This window comes from Macaca nemestrina, chromosome 11, assembly GCF_043159975.1.
Source record: "Macaca nemestrina isolate mMacNem1 chromosome 11, mMacNem.hap1, whole genome shotgun sequence".
Lineage (NCBI taxonomy): Eukaryota > Metazoa > Chordata > Mammalia > Primates > Cercopithecidae > Macaca > Macaca nemestrina.
In genome coordinates, this window is record NC_092135.1 from 46,791,656 (window position 1) to 46,807,532 (window position 15,877).

General features: G+C 45.5%; 1 protein-coding gene across 1 annotated transcript in view; it reads left to right on the forward strand.

The window, feature by feature from the left end:
• The first annotated feature begins 205 nt into the window (after positions 1-205).
• The window catches only part of LOC105492692 (kinesin family member 5C), a 154,254-nt gene continuing 138,582 nt past the window's right edge, over positions 206-15,877 (forward strand). Inside the window, exon 1 of the mRNA XM_011759927.2 lies at positions 206-723. Coding sequence (XP_011758229.1) covers positions 598-723 — 126 coding nt within the window. The 5' untranslated portion in view covers positions 206-597. The remainder of the gene's footprint in view (positions 724-15,877) is intronic.

Consider the following 15,877-nt stretch of genomic DNA (forward strand, 5'->3'; position numbering starts at 1 on the left):
TTGGGCAGCCACATCGGACTTGCAGGCTCTTGGAGGTCGCATCCTGTCCTTCCCCCGGCAGGTAGAGTGACTACAAGTCCCGGGATGCACAGCGTTCGGAGTCGGGCGGGGGCCGGGCGGACCTCGACGGTGACGTCACCGTCCCGGGGCGGGCCAGGGGAGGGCGGGGCGGAGGGGCGGGGCGGATGGGCGGGTCGCAAGGCGGCAGAGAGCGCTGGTGCTGATGCAGGATGGCTGAGCGCGCAGGAGCCCGGGAGGTCTGAGCCCGGCGAGTCTCGCTCCCTGCGCATCGCCTCCTCCGCCCGCCGCGTGGTCGCGGGCAGGTGGGCCGGGGGGCGCTGGGCAGGGGCGGGGCAGGGCCAGGGCAGGCCGGTCTGCAACCGGAGGGGCCGGAGCGGAGAGGCTGCCCACCTTCCCGGGCTCGGAGCGGCCGGGGCTGCCCAGCCGGCCGGGCTCGCGATGACCTGCTGAGAATCATCGTCGGAGGCTGCAGGAGGCGGCCTAGCTGTGGGCGGTGCGGCTCGCGGCCTCCTCCCTCGTCGTTCCCGGCCCCGACCCCCCACCCATCCCCGCGCCCCCTCCCTACCGCCGGCCGAGATGGCGGATCCAGCCGAATGCAGCATCAAAGTGATGTGCCGGTTCCGGCCCCTCAACGAAGCGGAGATCCTCCGCGGAGACAAATTCATCCCCAAATTTAAAGGCGATGAGACCGTGGTGATCGGGGTAAGTGGCTGGGGCGTCTGCCTCCCCTACTGCTCCGTGCCGCAGCTCGGCGCCCCGATGCCCCAGACGCAGTGGAGGTGTTGAGGCCGCCCCCTCGGACATTCCCGCGGGGTTGGCCTCTCGGGTGGACCTGACCAGAGACCCCTCGCCCCCCGCCCTATGGTTCCCTCCCGGGCGGGTGGAGAGGCGGCCGGGGGCGGCTGGCCGGGCGGGGGTGGCGGGGGTGGGGGTGGGGGGCGAGGACGGGCTCGGCGCCGCCATTGTTCGCAGGGTGGGGGCCCGGGTGGGCCCATTGTTCCCCACGCTCGCCTCGCCTCGTGGGTAGTGTGTTCGGGTGACCCTCAGACCGGGTGCCCAGGCCCCCTTTAAAGTGTGAGCTCTGCAACCCGCAAATGCTTCTGGGCATCAATCAATTCGATTTACCAAACGCCTTGCCTCTTCTTCTCACGATCTTAACAAAAAAGAAAGAAAAAAAGGTACAGGAAAATTTCTAGCCGCGTCTCGGAGCTCCCGCGGCAGTGTAGACGCGGCTCCCCGCGGTGTTTCACCTTGCTCCACGCGCGGAAGGCGGAGGGTTGGGGGAGTACTGGTGGCCTCGGTGTCCCCTGGAGGCCTGGTGTGTCTCCCGCTTCCTCTCACGCTTGGCTGCCCTGGATGGGGAGTCCCGGCTTGATCCCTCCCCTCTGGGCTGACCTCCCTCCCATGTCTGCAGACCCTTTGGATGCGCCTCACTCTAGGTGGAGAGGAGGCTGTGTCCACATCTGTGGGGCGAGGGGGCTCAGAGCTCAGCCAGATAGACCTCTGTGCCAAGAGCAGAAGTTACTTCGTGCGGCTTGGACCTCCCCCCGCCCCCTCGTCTATCTCCCTTCCCCACCTTTTCTCCCCGACCCCCTCCCCCTACTTAGCTCCCTCTCTGGAGCTGAGGCTGCTGGTGGGGGGAGGGAACACCAGTGAATTTTAGTTCTTAAAGGAATCTGTCAGATGAAATAAACCAGCCCGGTCCCCCGCCCGTTCCCCCGCCCGTTCCCCGCCCGCTGTCCGTAGCGTGTGTGGCTGATGGTACCCCCTTTGTATGCGAGCCGCGTGGGGAGGGACCGAGTTAATGGTAGCCTCGCGGTCCCCGCTGACACGTTCCTGGCAGTCTGCTCCAGGCTGCTGATGCAGCCTTCCTGTCCCCAGCATTGATTAAGTGATGTCATCCTGATCACTGAGCATGCTCCGACGAACCCCCTCCTCCCCTTCCCCCAGTGGCTGGTGTATTTAGGTCAAGTGATTGACAGGTGACAATTTACCGAGGGTATTGCAGGAGTCCGCCTGGCCTTTCTCAAACACTTGAGGCCGACGTTTTCCAGCCCGGGCGGTCCCCAGCATCTTTGCCAAGGTTGTCTGCCGCAGTCCCTGCGAAAGGCCCTGGGGACCAGCAGGTGCCAGCTGTACCCGTAAGGCGGGAGCTCTCCACGCTAAAGGAGCCTAGGCAAGGCTCTGGCCTCAGAGCTTTAACCTGTACCTCGCTTTAAAAGGTTGCTCCCGTTAACGACCTCTTCTCCCCTCCCCATTTTCACAGTCATCAGGAAAGTCTGACCTCCAAACGCTGTGGATGGGTGATCATTCTGCGAGCTGACCTATGAGGGCGGGAAAGCGGGGTTTTCTCTCTGTTTAGTGTTAAACTTACAGAGAAGATATAAGCTACGATTATTGATGAGGAAGGAAATTCTGCAGTTAATGGCAGATGAGTGTTAGTGACATATACATGGGCAGTACCTGGGGCAGATAGTGACTTATTTGGTTTACAGCTGTCAGTCAGGATCTGCCTACAGCCTGATCTGCTACTTTCTGAGCCAGACTGGTTTAGATAGAGTGGGAGTTACTGGGGACATTTAGTCCCTGCCCCTTGACTTGTAACAATTTTTAAACAAATAATTGTGCAGTACTGGAACATGTTCTGGCGACCCTATTTTTTTCCCAGAGGTTTTGAAGAGCCTGAAGAAGTTTTTCTTTTCCCCTCTTCCCTCCTTCCCCATCCCCTTTCCCCTCTCCCCTCTCCCTTCTCCTCTCTTCCTCTTCTCCCAGAACCAATGAAGTGAAGTAATAAATCGTCTTCCTTGACCTGTATGCAAGGCAGAGATCCTTAATTTTAGAATTATCTTTCTTTAATATTATGATATTGTTGAGTATATATTTCCTTATCTAAATATACATATATTAGTGGCTAAATAAAACCAAGTCACCATATTAAATAAGAAGCTTAAATAAAAATCGTGGATGTGAATATACACATTGCTTTTCAAGTATAAAGTAATTTTTGCTCATCCTACTATAATCCTTTAATACAACAGTTTTCAGTTTTTCTAAGGTAAACTTTTTATTGAAATGAAGCATTCGTATAGAAAAGTGTTATCATAAGTATACAGCTTGATGACTTTTCATAAAGTAAATGCTCCCTGTAACCACCTCACAGACTAGGAAACAGACATTTCAGGACCTCAGAAATCCCCCTTGTGGCCCTTCCAGTCCCTAACTCCCCCTGCCTCGGGGTAACCACGATTCTGACTTCTGATGCTATTAGTTTTGTTTGTTTCTTTTTAACTTTATATTCTGTAAAACCATAGAGTATGTTCTCTTTTGTGTGTGGTTTCTTGGGATTAAGTGTTATGCTTGTCAAATTCATCCTCATTGTTTTGTAGTATTCCATGATATGAATATTCTATAATTTGTCTGACTGTTGATGGATATTTGGATAGTTTCCAGTTTGGGGCTAATATGGCTAGTGCTGCTATGAACGTTCGTTTACGTATCTTTTGGTGAGTGCATGTACAGAATAGAATACTGCCAGATACTAAAGGGTGTTGGGAGTTGGGTTGGCATGTGCTAGGATCCTTCCCATTCCTAAGTGATAATGCGACACTAAAGGAAATGAGGGTTCTGGCAGTCTGTATCATGCCATATACAATGAGTAGAATGGTCCCAAGTCAATTCATTTGGAACCGACTGACATGGCTCAGTTGCAGGTGAAAACTATCTGAGATGTACACAACCTTCCTTAGTTCTAGGGGCACAGGCTGGGGATGACCAAACAAGCCCAGATCATCCAGAAATATGTCACCTTCAAACAGAGACAAGTAAAGAATTAATTTTGGTGGTGTTATCTGTTAGTCCAAATGCAGAATCCTAGAAATTCTTTGTGTTTTTGAAACTGGGGTCACTTTTTCCCTTAAAGTTCTGTTTGTTATGGAGATACATTCCAAGAAAGAGACTTGACAAGTGGAGTTTCTAGATTTCTTTTTTATGAAAATGTCCTGTCTGGGAGAAATGTTCTCCATCACTCCTGCAGTTTTTCAGCTTTGTGCAAAGCTATCTTTCCCTGACTACACCAGCCACAATCTCTCCCCACTTTGAACTCCTATAGCATTTGTTCTGCGTATGATCTCCTAAGTTTTTAGCCTTGGATTATTATTAGCTTTGGTCATATGTCTAATGACATCGTAAGCCATGTTTAGAGACAAGAGCGATGCATGTTTTGCTCCTTTATACTTCCCAAGGCTTTGTCCATAGAAGGCACTTAGTAAATATTTATTGATCTCTTTGTGAATTCTGGAAATCTTTACTTTGGTATATTTAACATAGTTTATAGCGTTTTTATTGGCTGTAGGCTGTGGGGAGTAGTTAAAAAATACTTTTAAAGATAAGTGCTGTTTCTCTGAGTGGGCCTGGTAAGATAGTGTATATAATACTTAAAATGATATAAGAAAATTGGGAAAGAACTGCATTCAGCTTTGGCAAAAATTAGAAGAGTTAGAGATACTGATGGTGAGCTAGAAGTGGAGGGTGGGGGTGGGTAAGTGATTAGAAAAGAGGCTCCCTCCCATAACACATTAATTTTTCAGCAAAAATATTGGATTTACAGCATTTCTCAGAGTACTCCATTAACTGCTAAAAATCCTGGTGAGTCATCCATTACTTTGGGCTCTGCCTATTGGTTTTGAAGCAACTGTATTGATGGAAGCTCTCTGACTTGGTGTGTTCTCAGTAAAGTTCTTTGAAATGGACTTTCACACTTCACTTTCCTCTTACTGGGCTTTTCTCTTGTTTGCAGTCCTGAGAAAGCAGGTGTTGTTAAAGATGAGTGCTTCCTCCTGAGGGAACATAAGTTATGGCCTAAGAGCCACAGCAAAACATCAGCCACAAACCCTGAGCTGGAAAGTGGCCCCAGTCTTCAGAAGCTTAGATTCTTTCTTGGCAGTGGATGGATGGGGAAGAGGCCTGGAAGGAGACCAAATCCAAGCCTGAGTTAGGATTTTAGAGATTAAGTGAAGAAATATGGCTACACCTTAAAACTTTTCCTTTTTCCACAGTAATGGTCTTCCAAAGCAATAACATTAAAACAATTTTTTTTTTCAAATTTACACGCAGTAATACCACTTTGTTTTCTTTGAGACTGAGTCTTGCTCTGTCACCCAGGCTGGAGTGCAGTGGTATGATCCTGGCTCATTGCAACCTCTGCCTCCTGGGTTCAAGCAATTCTCCTGCCTCAGCCTCCCAAGTAGCTGGGACTACAGGCACGTGCCACCACACTCAGCTAATTTTTGTATTTTTAGTAGAGATGGGTTTCACCATGTTGGCCAGGCTGGTCTTGAACTCCTGACTTTGAGTGATCCACCTGCCTCAGCCTCCCAAAGTGCTGGGATTATAGGCATGAGCCACTCCGCCCAGCCAGTAATACCACTTTTTTTGGTGTATACTTCTATGCTTTGGGCAAATACATAGAGATTTGTAACTATCTTGTTTTAATTCGTTTTTTGTTGCTGCTGTAACAAGTTACTATAAACATAAAAGGCTTGAAACAACACGTTTATTTTATGTCACAGTTTTTATAGGTCAGAAATCCAGCAGATGGGCTAGGTGGGCTGATGTTTAGAGTCTTATAAAGCCACAATGAAGATATTAGCAGTGCTATGTTTTTTTCTGGAGGGTCTAGGGAAGGATCCATTTCTTTGCTCACCAGATTGGTGGTAGATTTGTTTCCTGTGGTTGTAGGACTGAGGCACCCATCTCCTTGCTAACTGTAGTTGGGGGCTGTTCTCAGCTTCTAGAGGCCACTCTCAGGTCATAGCTACTTGCTCCCCTTCCTCCATCTTCAAAGCCAGCAATGGCGGTTCAAGGTCCTCTCTTTCAGGCATGCATGTCTCTGACTCTTCTTCTTCCTTCCTTGAGCTCCCCACCCCATTATCTGAGATAATCTTCCTCCTTTAAGGTCATCTGATGAGCAACCTTAATTGTATCTGAAATTGCATTTGTAAAGTTCCATTTACCATGTAACACTAATATATTCACAAGTTCCAAGGATTAGGGTATGGATGTCTTTTGGGGCCATTATTCTGCCTACCACACACCACCATTATCAAGATTCAAAACAGTTTTATCACTCCAAAAAATAAATAAAATAAAAGCCCGTATGCTTCTCTTGCAACAACTTATCTGTCTTCCTGTCTGTAATTTTATAGATTTTACAGATTGTATACTTTTACAGATTGTCATAAAATGGAATTATACATTAAGTATCTTTTTCAGTCTTGGTTCTTTCAGTTAAAAATTCTTTGAGATTTATTTATGTATGTGTATCATTAATTCATCTCTTTGTTTGCTTAGTTGTATTCCATAGTTTATTTATCTATTCAGTTGTTGAAAGATATTTGGATTACTTCCAGTTTGGTATGATTATGAATAAAGCTGCTATAAACATTTGCATATAGGTTCTGTGTGAGTATACATTTTTATTTCTCTTGGGTAAATATACAGGAATGGGATTGCTGGGCTGTAAAGTAACCATATGGTTAACTCTATAAGAAACTGCCAAACTGTTTTCTAAAGTGGTTGTACCATTTTGCATTTCCATCTAAAAGCAGTAACATTTTAAACCAAAGTAAGTTGATTTAGTCACTTTGTCTAAGTGCATTCTAATCTAGTGGTGTCAGGATGTATCCGTTCTTCATTCCTCTGTGCCCCAAATTCAGAGATGTTTATATCACCTGAAATGGGTTAGTGGTTTCCTTCACATGTACCCTGTGAAATCATGGACTGAGTGAACATCATAGAGAGCTATAATCTGGCATATGTCACTGAGGCCACTCACTATTCACAGTGGGCACACAGGCAGTGAATGGGGTGGATAGAGGTAGCAGGAAGAGTGAGATAAAACCAAGTATAGATTCACTAGCTCAAAAAAACTCGTTTTTTTAATTTTTTTAATTCAAGTTGCTTAGCTTTCCTGGGCATGAGTTTTCTTGTATTGAAAGTGCATATAATAATTACTTATCTCATAGGGTCATCTGGACAAAATGAAATGAAGTGCTGAGACAGTGTCTGGCACAGAGGGAATGCTCAATAGGTGCTGATTACCTCCTATGTCTCCTATTCCCTTGGTGACCTTCCTCATGTCAACTTAGCTTTGCCTCCACAAATTAGTGCCCTCTTCTGGCTATCCCCTGAAAACCCTTCTTGCATTCCCATTTCTTAGGCATTTGTTCACCCCATTCTCCTGGTTGGAATACCCACTGTTTTCATCTTATTTCTGGTATTTCTAACTATCCTCAAAAGCAAAGCTCGTGTTTCCTTTAGCTCTAAACTATGTTAGCTGTTCCTTTGTGATCATGCATAAGATGTTTGTGTGTGTGTGTGCGTGTGTATATCTTCCCACGTAGCTTTTTCTTTTTCTTTTTTTTATTTAAAATTTTGTCTCCTTTACTGTAGTTGTGTAGTTGCTTAGTAAATGTATCTTGACTGAAGGTTTTTCCCCCCCTTTCCCTGCCTGAAATCAAGACTCCATAAATGTCAGTTTCTGCATTTCCGTAAATAACTTGCGTATCACTGGAGGCTTCCCTCTGCCCTCACCTGTGCTTGTCTGGCCCCACTCCACTATTAATGATGTTTTCTGTTCTCAGCTCTTCTTCCCATTCACAGTTGGAAACCTCCCCCCACCTTTGATTTCCCTTTAGTCCTTACCTCATGTTTCCCACCTGTGTCTACTTATTTAAAAAAGCAAAAACAAACTGCCTACTCTCTAGTGGTTTCTCTTGAGTTAAAAAAAAATAAGCCCTTGACAGATCCAGTCCCACCTTACTTTCCCCCAGGTTTTTTTTCATAAAGTTCTAATTTTGTGGCTGAGAAAGTTCTCCGCGTAACCCATTTGCTGCACGTCAACCAAGTTCCTTTTAGTAGGAATTGAGTCATTGAGTTTGAGATTGTTTGTAAATATCATAGAGAACTCGGGAGAAAACTATTTTAGATTCATCATAGTGTCTTCACAGCACCGAACCTGGGGGTAAGTCAGATAGCCAGGATGAACTCTGAGCTCTGAGCTCTGCCGCTTCTTAGCTGTGATAACTTGGGCAAATTCCTAAACCACGCTGCGTTCCAGTTTTCTCACCTGTAGAATAGAGATAACAACACTCTCCACTGTCTAGGGCCATTGTGTGCTGAGCCCAGTGGCTAGTCCATGGCAGGCATCCAGATAAGGCCCAGTAGTGCTTAGTTCTCTGCACTGTTGTCTGGCTGATTAATCCTGGGAAGGTGCAGACCCTTCAGAGGTTTCCCTGTGCCCTCAGGTTGGAAACACCAGATGCTTCAGTAGGGGCATTCCAGGCCCTCCATACTGCAGGCCTGTGTACTCTCTAGCCTTACCCCTCACCCCATATTTTATCTGTGCTTTTGTTCCCCCTCAAGAAGATTAGGCTGCTCAATGCCCATCCCTTTTCCCTCAGCTGCTCACATCAACCCACATGCCTGGGGTAACTATCCTCAAAGCTTACCTGCATGGCCTGTGAGCTTTGGAAGGGCATCCATTCGCCTTTAGACTCTCAGCCCACAGTACCTCCTCTGACACTTTTTCTAATCAGCCACTCTCTCCCCCTCCTGCCAGCCAGGTGGAAGCAGCCCCTTCCCCCTAAGCATCACTGTACTTTGCCCTTCCCCAGTAGTGCATTTCATTTATTTGTAAATCTGTCCTTTCCTCCAATTAGGCTGAAAACCTTGAGGGCAGGAAATTGTGTCCCATTTATTTTCATCTCCAAGGCCTGGAACAGAGTAGTTGCTCAGTATGAGACATCTTTTGAAAAAAATGAAAGGGTGCTGACCCTCCTTGGCTGTCAGAGTTTGGGGTTATTTGCTTGGATTGTCACTTTGACCTCTGTCCAGCTCTGGCAATTTGTCTTTCCTCCTTTAGACATCTTTATGGTTTTGTTATCATTGTCTTAAAATAAATAGCTTCTTTTTGTATATGTGGGGGTCCCAATATGTTGCCTGCTCAGTGAAGACAATTTAGACCGTGCAAAAAATCATACAGAAGGTAAAAGTTACATTTAGGCCAGGCGTGGTGGCTCACGCCTGTAATCCCAGCACTTTGGGGGGCTGAGGTGGGAGGATCACGAGGTCAGGAGATCAAGACCATCCTGGCTAACACGGTGAAACCCTGTCTCTACTAAAAATACAAAAAATTAGCTGGGTGTGGTGGCAGGCACCTGTAGTCCCAGCTACTTGGGAGGCTGAGGCAGGAGAATGGTGTGAACCCGGGAGGTGGAACTTGCAGTGAGCCGAGATCGCACCACTGCACTCCAGCCTGGGCGACAGAGTGAGAGTCTGTCTCAAAAAAAAAAAAAAAAAAAAAAAAAAAATTACATTTAATTTTACTAACCAGAAAACACGACAATTAACATTTTATTGTATATTCCAGTTCTTTTCTATTCTTACAACACACTTTGTTTTAAAACAAAGATATTTTATAAAATCTATTTTAAAACTCTGTTTTACTTAATAGTATAGTATATTAAACTGGATGCTGATGTCTGAAGTCTAATGCACTATACTTTTTCAGCATTTTAAAAGTTGCATATAATTTCATTATATGCCTAATCAATACTTTATTTCCTACTGATGGACCTTTGGGTTTTTCTATTTCTTTGTGTTTTTTTTTTTCCTATTATAAACAAAGGCATGATATAAACAGTAGTCCACATACCTCCTTGTGGACTTGCCCAATTATTTTGTTAGAATACGTTCCTAGAATTCAGATTACTGGGTAGAAGTATATACAAGATGATTTTAAGACACCCAGCACAGTTTCTGAGAGGGAGCAATTTAGAAATAGCAAATTATCTTCTGTTTTATAGTCTCACTTCTCTGCTAACCCCATGGAACTGCTGCCAGTTTATCTCATAAGGCATCCCTTCATATTCGAGCTAAATTAAATTCTTACCGAGGGTATGTGCTTTGTCATGCACTGTTAACCCCCAGATCTGGAACATGGCAATGCCTTCAGACTTTTAATGTAAACCATAGGATTTTGTAGGCTGTCTCTTGTCAGTTTCAATATCCTAAAGGATGTTGTTTGTTGGAGGTGATCAAAAGCTAAATCTCTCTCTGGAGGCAGACACAGACAGAGGTCAAGATTGTAGTCTTAGAGAAAAACAGGATGGATATACCTTTTCTTCTTGGCGCTCACATTGAATGGCCTGTGATATCTTCCGGGCAATGGTAAGCTAAGAAAGGAAAACATCCAGCCCCCTTAGAGAAGCCTTAGACAGAATTGCTTTTTCTCTCCCCTCTTGATTCCTAGGTACTCTTTTAGAAAACTTACTATATACAATTTCAAACATACACCAAAGTAGAAAGAATAACAAAATGTATCAACCAGTTTTAACCATGATCAGCAAATGGCCAATCTTATCTTTTGTATACTCTCCTAACCTTTCTCCCCAACCTCACTAGACTGCTTTAAAGCGAATTCTTAACATCTCATATCTTTTGATCCACAAACTTCAATATGTATCTCTTTATTTTTAACATAACCACAATAACACTATCACATGTAAAATATTAACAGTAATTCCTTACTATCAAATACCCAGGCAGTTCTACTTTTCTTATTGCAGTTGGTTTGTTCAAATCAGAAGGCTAGGTACTGTTGATTTCCAGCGAGAAGAAAGAAATGCTCATACATGTTGACCTTGAAACAAAAGGAGCTTTTTGCTGTGATAGACTTGTCTAGTGTAGAGTCAGGTGTGGCGGTAGAAGCACGCACGGGGCCATCAGGGCTAACCAAGATTCCCAGCCTATCCCCCCCTCACAATGGTCATGTCCCAATTTATTTTTATTTTTATTTTTTTTGGAGACGGGGTCTTGCTCTGTCTCCCAGGCTGGACTGCAATGGCACAATCTTGGCTCACTGCAACCTCTGCCTCCCAGGTTCAAGCAATTCTCCTGTCTCAGCCTCCCTAGTAGCTGGGATTACAGGCGCGTGCCATCATGCTTGGCTAATTTTTGGTATTTTAGCAGAGACGGGGTTTCGTCATGTTCCCCGGGCTGGTCTCAAACTCCTGAGCTCAAGCAGTCCACCCGCCTCGGCCTCCCAAAGTGCTAGGATTACAGGAGTAAGCCACCGTGCTCAGCCCGGTCATGTCCCGATTATCCTTTGTAATCCACCAGTGCCAGTGTGTCAGGGTCACCTGGAAAGCTATTTAAAGAGCTTCCCGCTCTATGGCCTTCTCCCTGCTGCTGCTTCACCTTGTCTTAGCTTGTGTAAGCGTCAGGGAAACAGGGAAATGCGTCTCATTTGTCTTCAGTACCCTCTCTTATTAGATTGCCATCAACTACATTCGGAGCAATCCTCTTACGTGTGTCTAGGTGTATTGCATATTAGCTTTTCCGCCAGTGCATACCCATCCTTGATGTGAACTGAACGCTGGAAAATACATCCACAGGGCTGAAGAGAAAGCATATATGTGAGAGCAGAATTCAGCACCACACAGTACTTTAAGGAAAAAGGTTTGTAGTTCTCTTTATGTTTCATATTCCTCTTCTCATTAAAGAAGAACTTTTGAAGGGAGATGGAGTTGGAGGAAAAGTGCACATAAAAAACAAACCCTGGTGATTTATGCTTTTAGCATCTTTGGCTGCAGGGTATGTTCTTAAGAGCTGCAGATCACTAATATTATTTTAGAAGTATTTTATTTGAAGGTGTTGGTTACACAATTCTGTATTGACACATGGCGGGGACTCTTCCTTTGTCAGGCTTACTCTTTTAGTGGTCTCTCCCATTTCCAGGTCTTATTTTGCCTTATGAGGAAAGGCCAAGCAGTCGGCTTCAATTCTATGAGGAGGTTATATCATGGTTTTTCTCTGAGCGACCTGTCTGGCACCTCACTCCTAAGAGAGTATTGATTTTCACCTGGGAATCTGGGCACATAACAACTGCATCCATATTAGAAACTTTCCATAGTCATGGGGGAAGGGACTTCTGTTCCCCTTTCACAGCCACCTCTTGCCCCATAGACAGGGACAAATGCCAATCCGGTCAGTATCCAGACCTCTCCCAGTTCTGGTTCCTGGTGGGCAGGATCCCGAGTGGGGCTGTCAGTTCCTTCTGGCATCTGCCCTCTGTGACAGGCTGACCACTGTAGGGTCTGGTTTCCTGGGATGGCTGCCAGGGCCGACTTTTCTCTCTCCTCTCTAAATGCTGCTGAGGGGATAAGTTCAGCTGGCTCCACAGATTCAGGCCCAGCTGGGCTGGTCTTAAGGTTTAGAATAGGTTAGGCTGCAGGATGTTGGGTGTGGAGGTAAGGAAATGGGAAGACTCCACATAAGCCTCCTCACCTGGGACTTTGGCCAGGTTCCGTATTGGGATGACAGGTGTGGGTGCCCTACTTAGGTGGTGCTTGGATACCTGGAGTATCACTATTCTTGTGTAGATCAGACTTGCCCACCCAGCAGGGAAGAGGGGGCTGTTAGGGGAGGCTTCTGGCACTGGGTCCCTGGTACTAATGTCATCATGATAGCATCAAATCCTTCTAACTACTAATTGTTTGTTTATATGATATTTGTTGTAAAGTAGACTTTAGAAGGGAAGGAAGTGATTAGCTCTTCCAGAATAATTAATTACTTCACTAAAAACCACAACCTGCTAATTATCTGCTCAAACAAGTGAGAGAATAAATACCCAGACTCCCCTAGGATATATCCTGGAGTAACAGCACTTGCTTGCTCATGTGTTTGTTAAAATTTTCTTAATAAATATGGCTCTTGGTAAAGACTGGCTTGAGGATCTATTTGAAACAATATTTTCTGGTCTAGACAATTATCCAAAAGGGTTTGAAAGGGGGAAATTATACACCTGTTTGATAGCTACTTCCTTAGTAACATTGCACTGTCCAAATGGTAGCTGCACGTGACTACTGGGCACCTGTAACGTAGGTAGTCAAATTGGGATGAGCAGTAGGTATAAAATAGCCGTCAAATTCCAAAGGCTTAGTACACAAAAAGTAAAATATTTTACTAATATTTAAAAATATTCATTACATGTTGAAATGATAATATTTTGGATATGTTAGGTTAAGTAAGTTACTAAAAATGAATTTCACCTCTTTCTTTGTACTTCTTTTAATGAAGCTGCTAGAAAATTTAAAATTACATGTGTGGTTCACATTTGTGGTTGGCATTGTATTTCTCTTGGACAGCACGGCTCTAACATTTAGATGCGACATTCTGATTTTTTTTTTTTTGCCTTTATTTCAGTTTCACGTTGATATATGGAGAGTCTACTGTGTGCTAAGCTCAGTACTAAGCATCATGGATTTACTATGATAAGTAAGACGAGATCCCTGCTATCAATAACCTAAGTCCAGTTGGGGGAAAGCAAATTAAAAAAAATAGCTTGGTATCAGTGCCCAAAGGCAAATGGAAAGAAGACATGGATGGAGCTAGAGAAAGCACATTCGATTCTGTTCAGGGAAACCTCAGGCAGAGGGACAATTTGATTCTTACTTTGAAGCCGGGGTAGGAATCTGCTTAGAAAATGTAATTTTTTAAAAAATTCAACTTCCATTTTCGATGGAGGGGGTACATGTGCAGGTTTGTTACTTGGGTATCTTGCACCCAGGCAGGGACCATAGTACCCAGTAGGTAGTTTTTCACCCTACGCCCCCTTCCCGCCCTCCCCGCGCTAGTAGTCCGCTTCGGTTACTTTGCACTTCTCCGTAGCTGCTTTATATGTTTGCATTTTGAATGTTGTTGAGGAAAGATGCGAGAAAGAATGTGTGCTGGAGGCTGGCCCCTCCCCACCCCTATCACTACCCCTTCCCCCGCAGCAAGGGCTGCGACCCCGTGGGTCCCCGCTGAGCACCGTAGCAATTAAGTACGTGCAAAACGTTTGCGACAGCGGGTTTGAGATGCGTTCGTAGTGGGTGACATTGAGAACTCCCAGAGGCGACACGGGCTCCTGGTCTCTGAGAGGTGGCATGCTGCCTGCCGCCTGGTGCCTGGATCCCCCGGAAGGGGCCCCCAGTCGCCAGCCCGGGGAAGGCGCTCCAGGCTCGCGGCTCCTCGGGGGTCGCCTCTGCCGGCGGCCTGTTTCCAATTTCCAGGCGAGGAGCGACGCGGTGATGCAAATCTGCCACTTACCTTCTGTCACCATTCTGTCGCTAACGCTAGGAATGATGAAACCCCCTGTTCTGGAAATGCATTTCCCTTTAGCACCAGCGCCTTCTAATGAGGTCCCACCGCCCAGCGGGACAAAAGCGCCCATTAGGGGGCCCTGTGGTGGGAGGCGGCCACTCCGCTTGGCGCTGTGAGGGAAACCAAGGAAACCGCCTTTGTCGCTCACAGGTGCCTCTTTTTGTCCTGGCCTCTGCTTGTAGAAGAGGTCGCCTCGCAGGTGAAGGCCACACAGCTCTTTGGAGAAGGAGTCTGATTCTGTGCTGAAAAATCTCTCTTCCCACCCCCCACTCAGGTCTCTGTTGTCTGGGTTGGCACAGAATTGATTTTTTTCCTCCTTTGTAAACGGCAAAAACGCTATGATGGTAACATGAAAGCAAGCAACAAACGTAGCCCTAATCTCCCCACCCTACATCTTCCATTTTATTTTTTCTGTCCTCCTTTCTTCTCTTGGTTGGTGCTTAATAATAATAAAAAAAGGTATATCCAACTATTGATACACAGTTCTGCCTTTTTTTCCTTTTTACCTAAATATATTCCATAAACATTTTCCATGTTGTGTAATATCTTCATGTTTCTACTTTTCAGTGATAGCTTAAATGTCCATTGGGCTGATAGATCACAGTTTGCTAACGCATCTCATTGTTGTTCATTGGGATCTCCACTTTCCCTTACTCTAGGTGATGGGCTAATGAGCATCTGCATGCACAGAGCTGTGTTCTTTTGTTGAATTATTATTTCTGGAGGATAAATTCTCCACAAGCCGATTTCCTGGAACCAATGCTGTGAACATTTTAATTTGATCCTATGAAATATTATCCTATTGCTTTCCATTCAGGGTCTACTAATTCCTACAACCATCAGAAATGTATGAGTGGCCCATCTGGTGGTTAATTCATTTTTGAAATAGAGGAAATGAATCATTTGAAAAGATTTGGAGAGCAATGGTCTGGGATTCATGTATCTTAGACATTTTTTCCCTGTCTTTTCCTCTGATATAAGTGAATTGTAAACTAATTGTATAACTATTTAGCAAACTATTTTAACTTGGAATATTGTTGCCAGTCAGCACTCGGGGGCCAGACTGGTGGGAGGGGAGTCTCCTGTGCTATATAGAGGGAAGAAGGACTTGGAGGGGTTGCTGTACCCCACTCCCCAACATCCATCAATTGGCAGAGAAATTGGTTGGAGGTGGTGATTTCCACTTGGGGCTAACTCAGGGCTCTTCTCACATGTTCACAGCTGTAATTATTTCTGCTATTGCATTGGATGAGCTTCAGACCTTTGGTATCCCAATAGCAGCACCCATGGGGATCCGTTTCACTTAGATGATCTGGCACTGTGTTTGACTGCTTCTGGTAGGAATCCATCCTTCTGGGAGGTGTGGTGACACCACTTACAAGGCATTACTTCATGCTTTGATGGTATGGTTATGGATACTCAGGGATTCGCATGTCTTTAGTTCTGGAAGAGCTCAGCCACCAGGCACATCATCCTCTGGGCATCACTGGCAAGCCCAGGGCCGGGACAGGAGAACCTGAGTAAGGTAAACAAAAGGAAAAGAAATATAAGGAGGAAATTAGGGTGGAAAAAGAGAGGAAAGGAATGCTGTGGGCCCCCTTTCTGGGTGCGTTTTTTTATCTTACTTTAGAAGACATGACATGTTTCCTTTTCT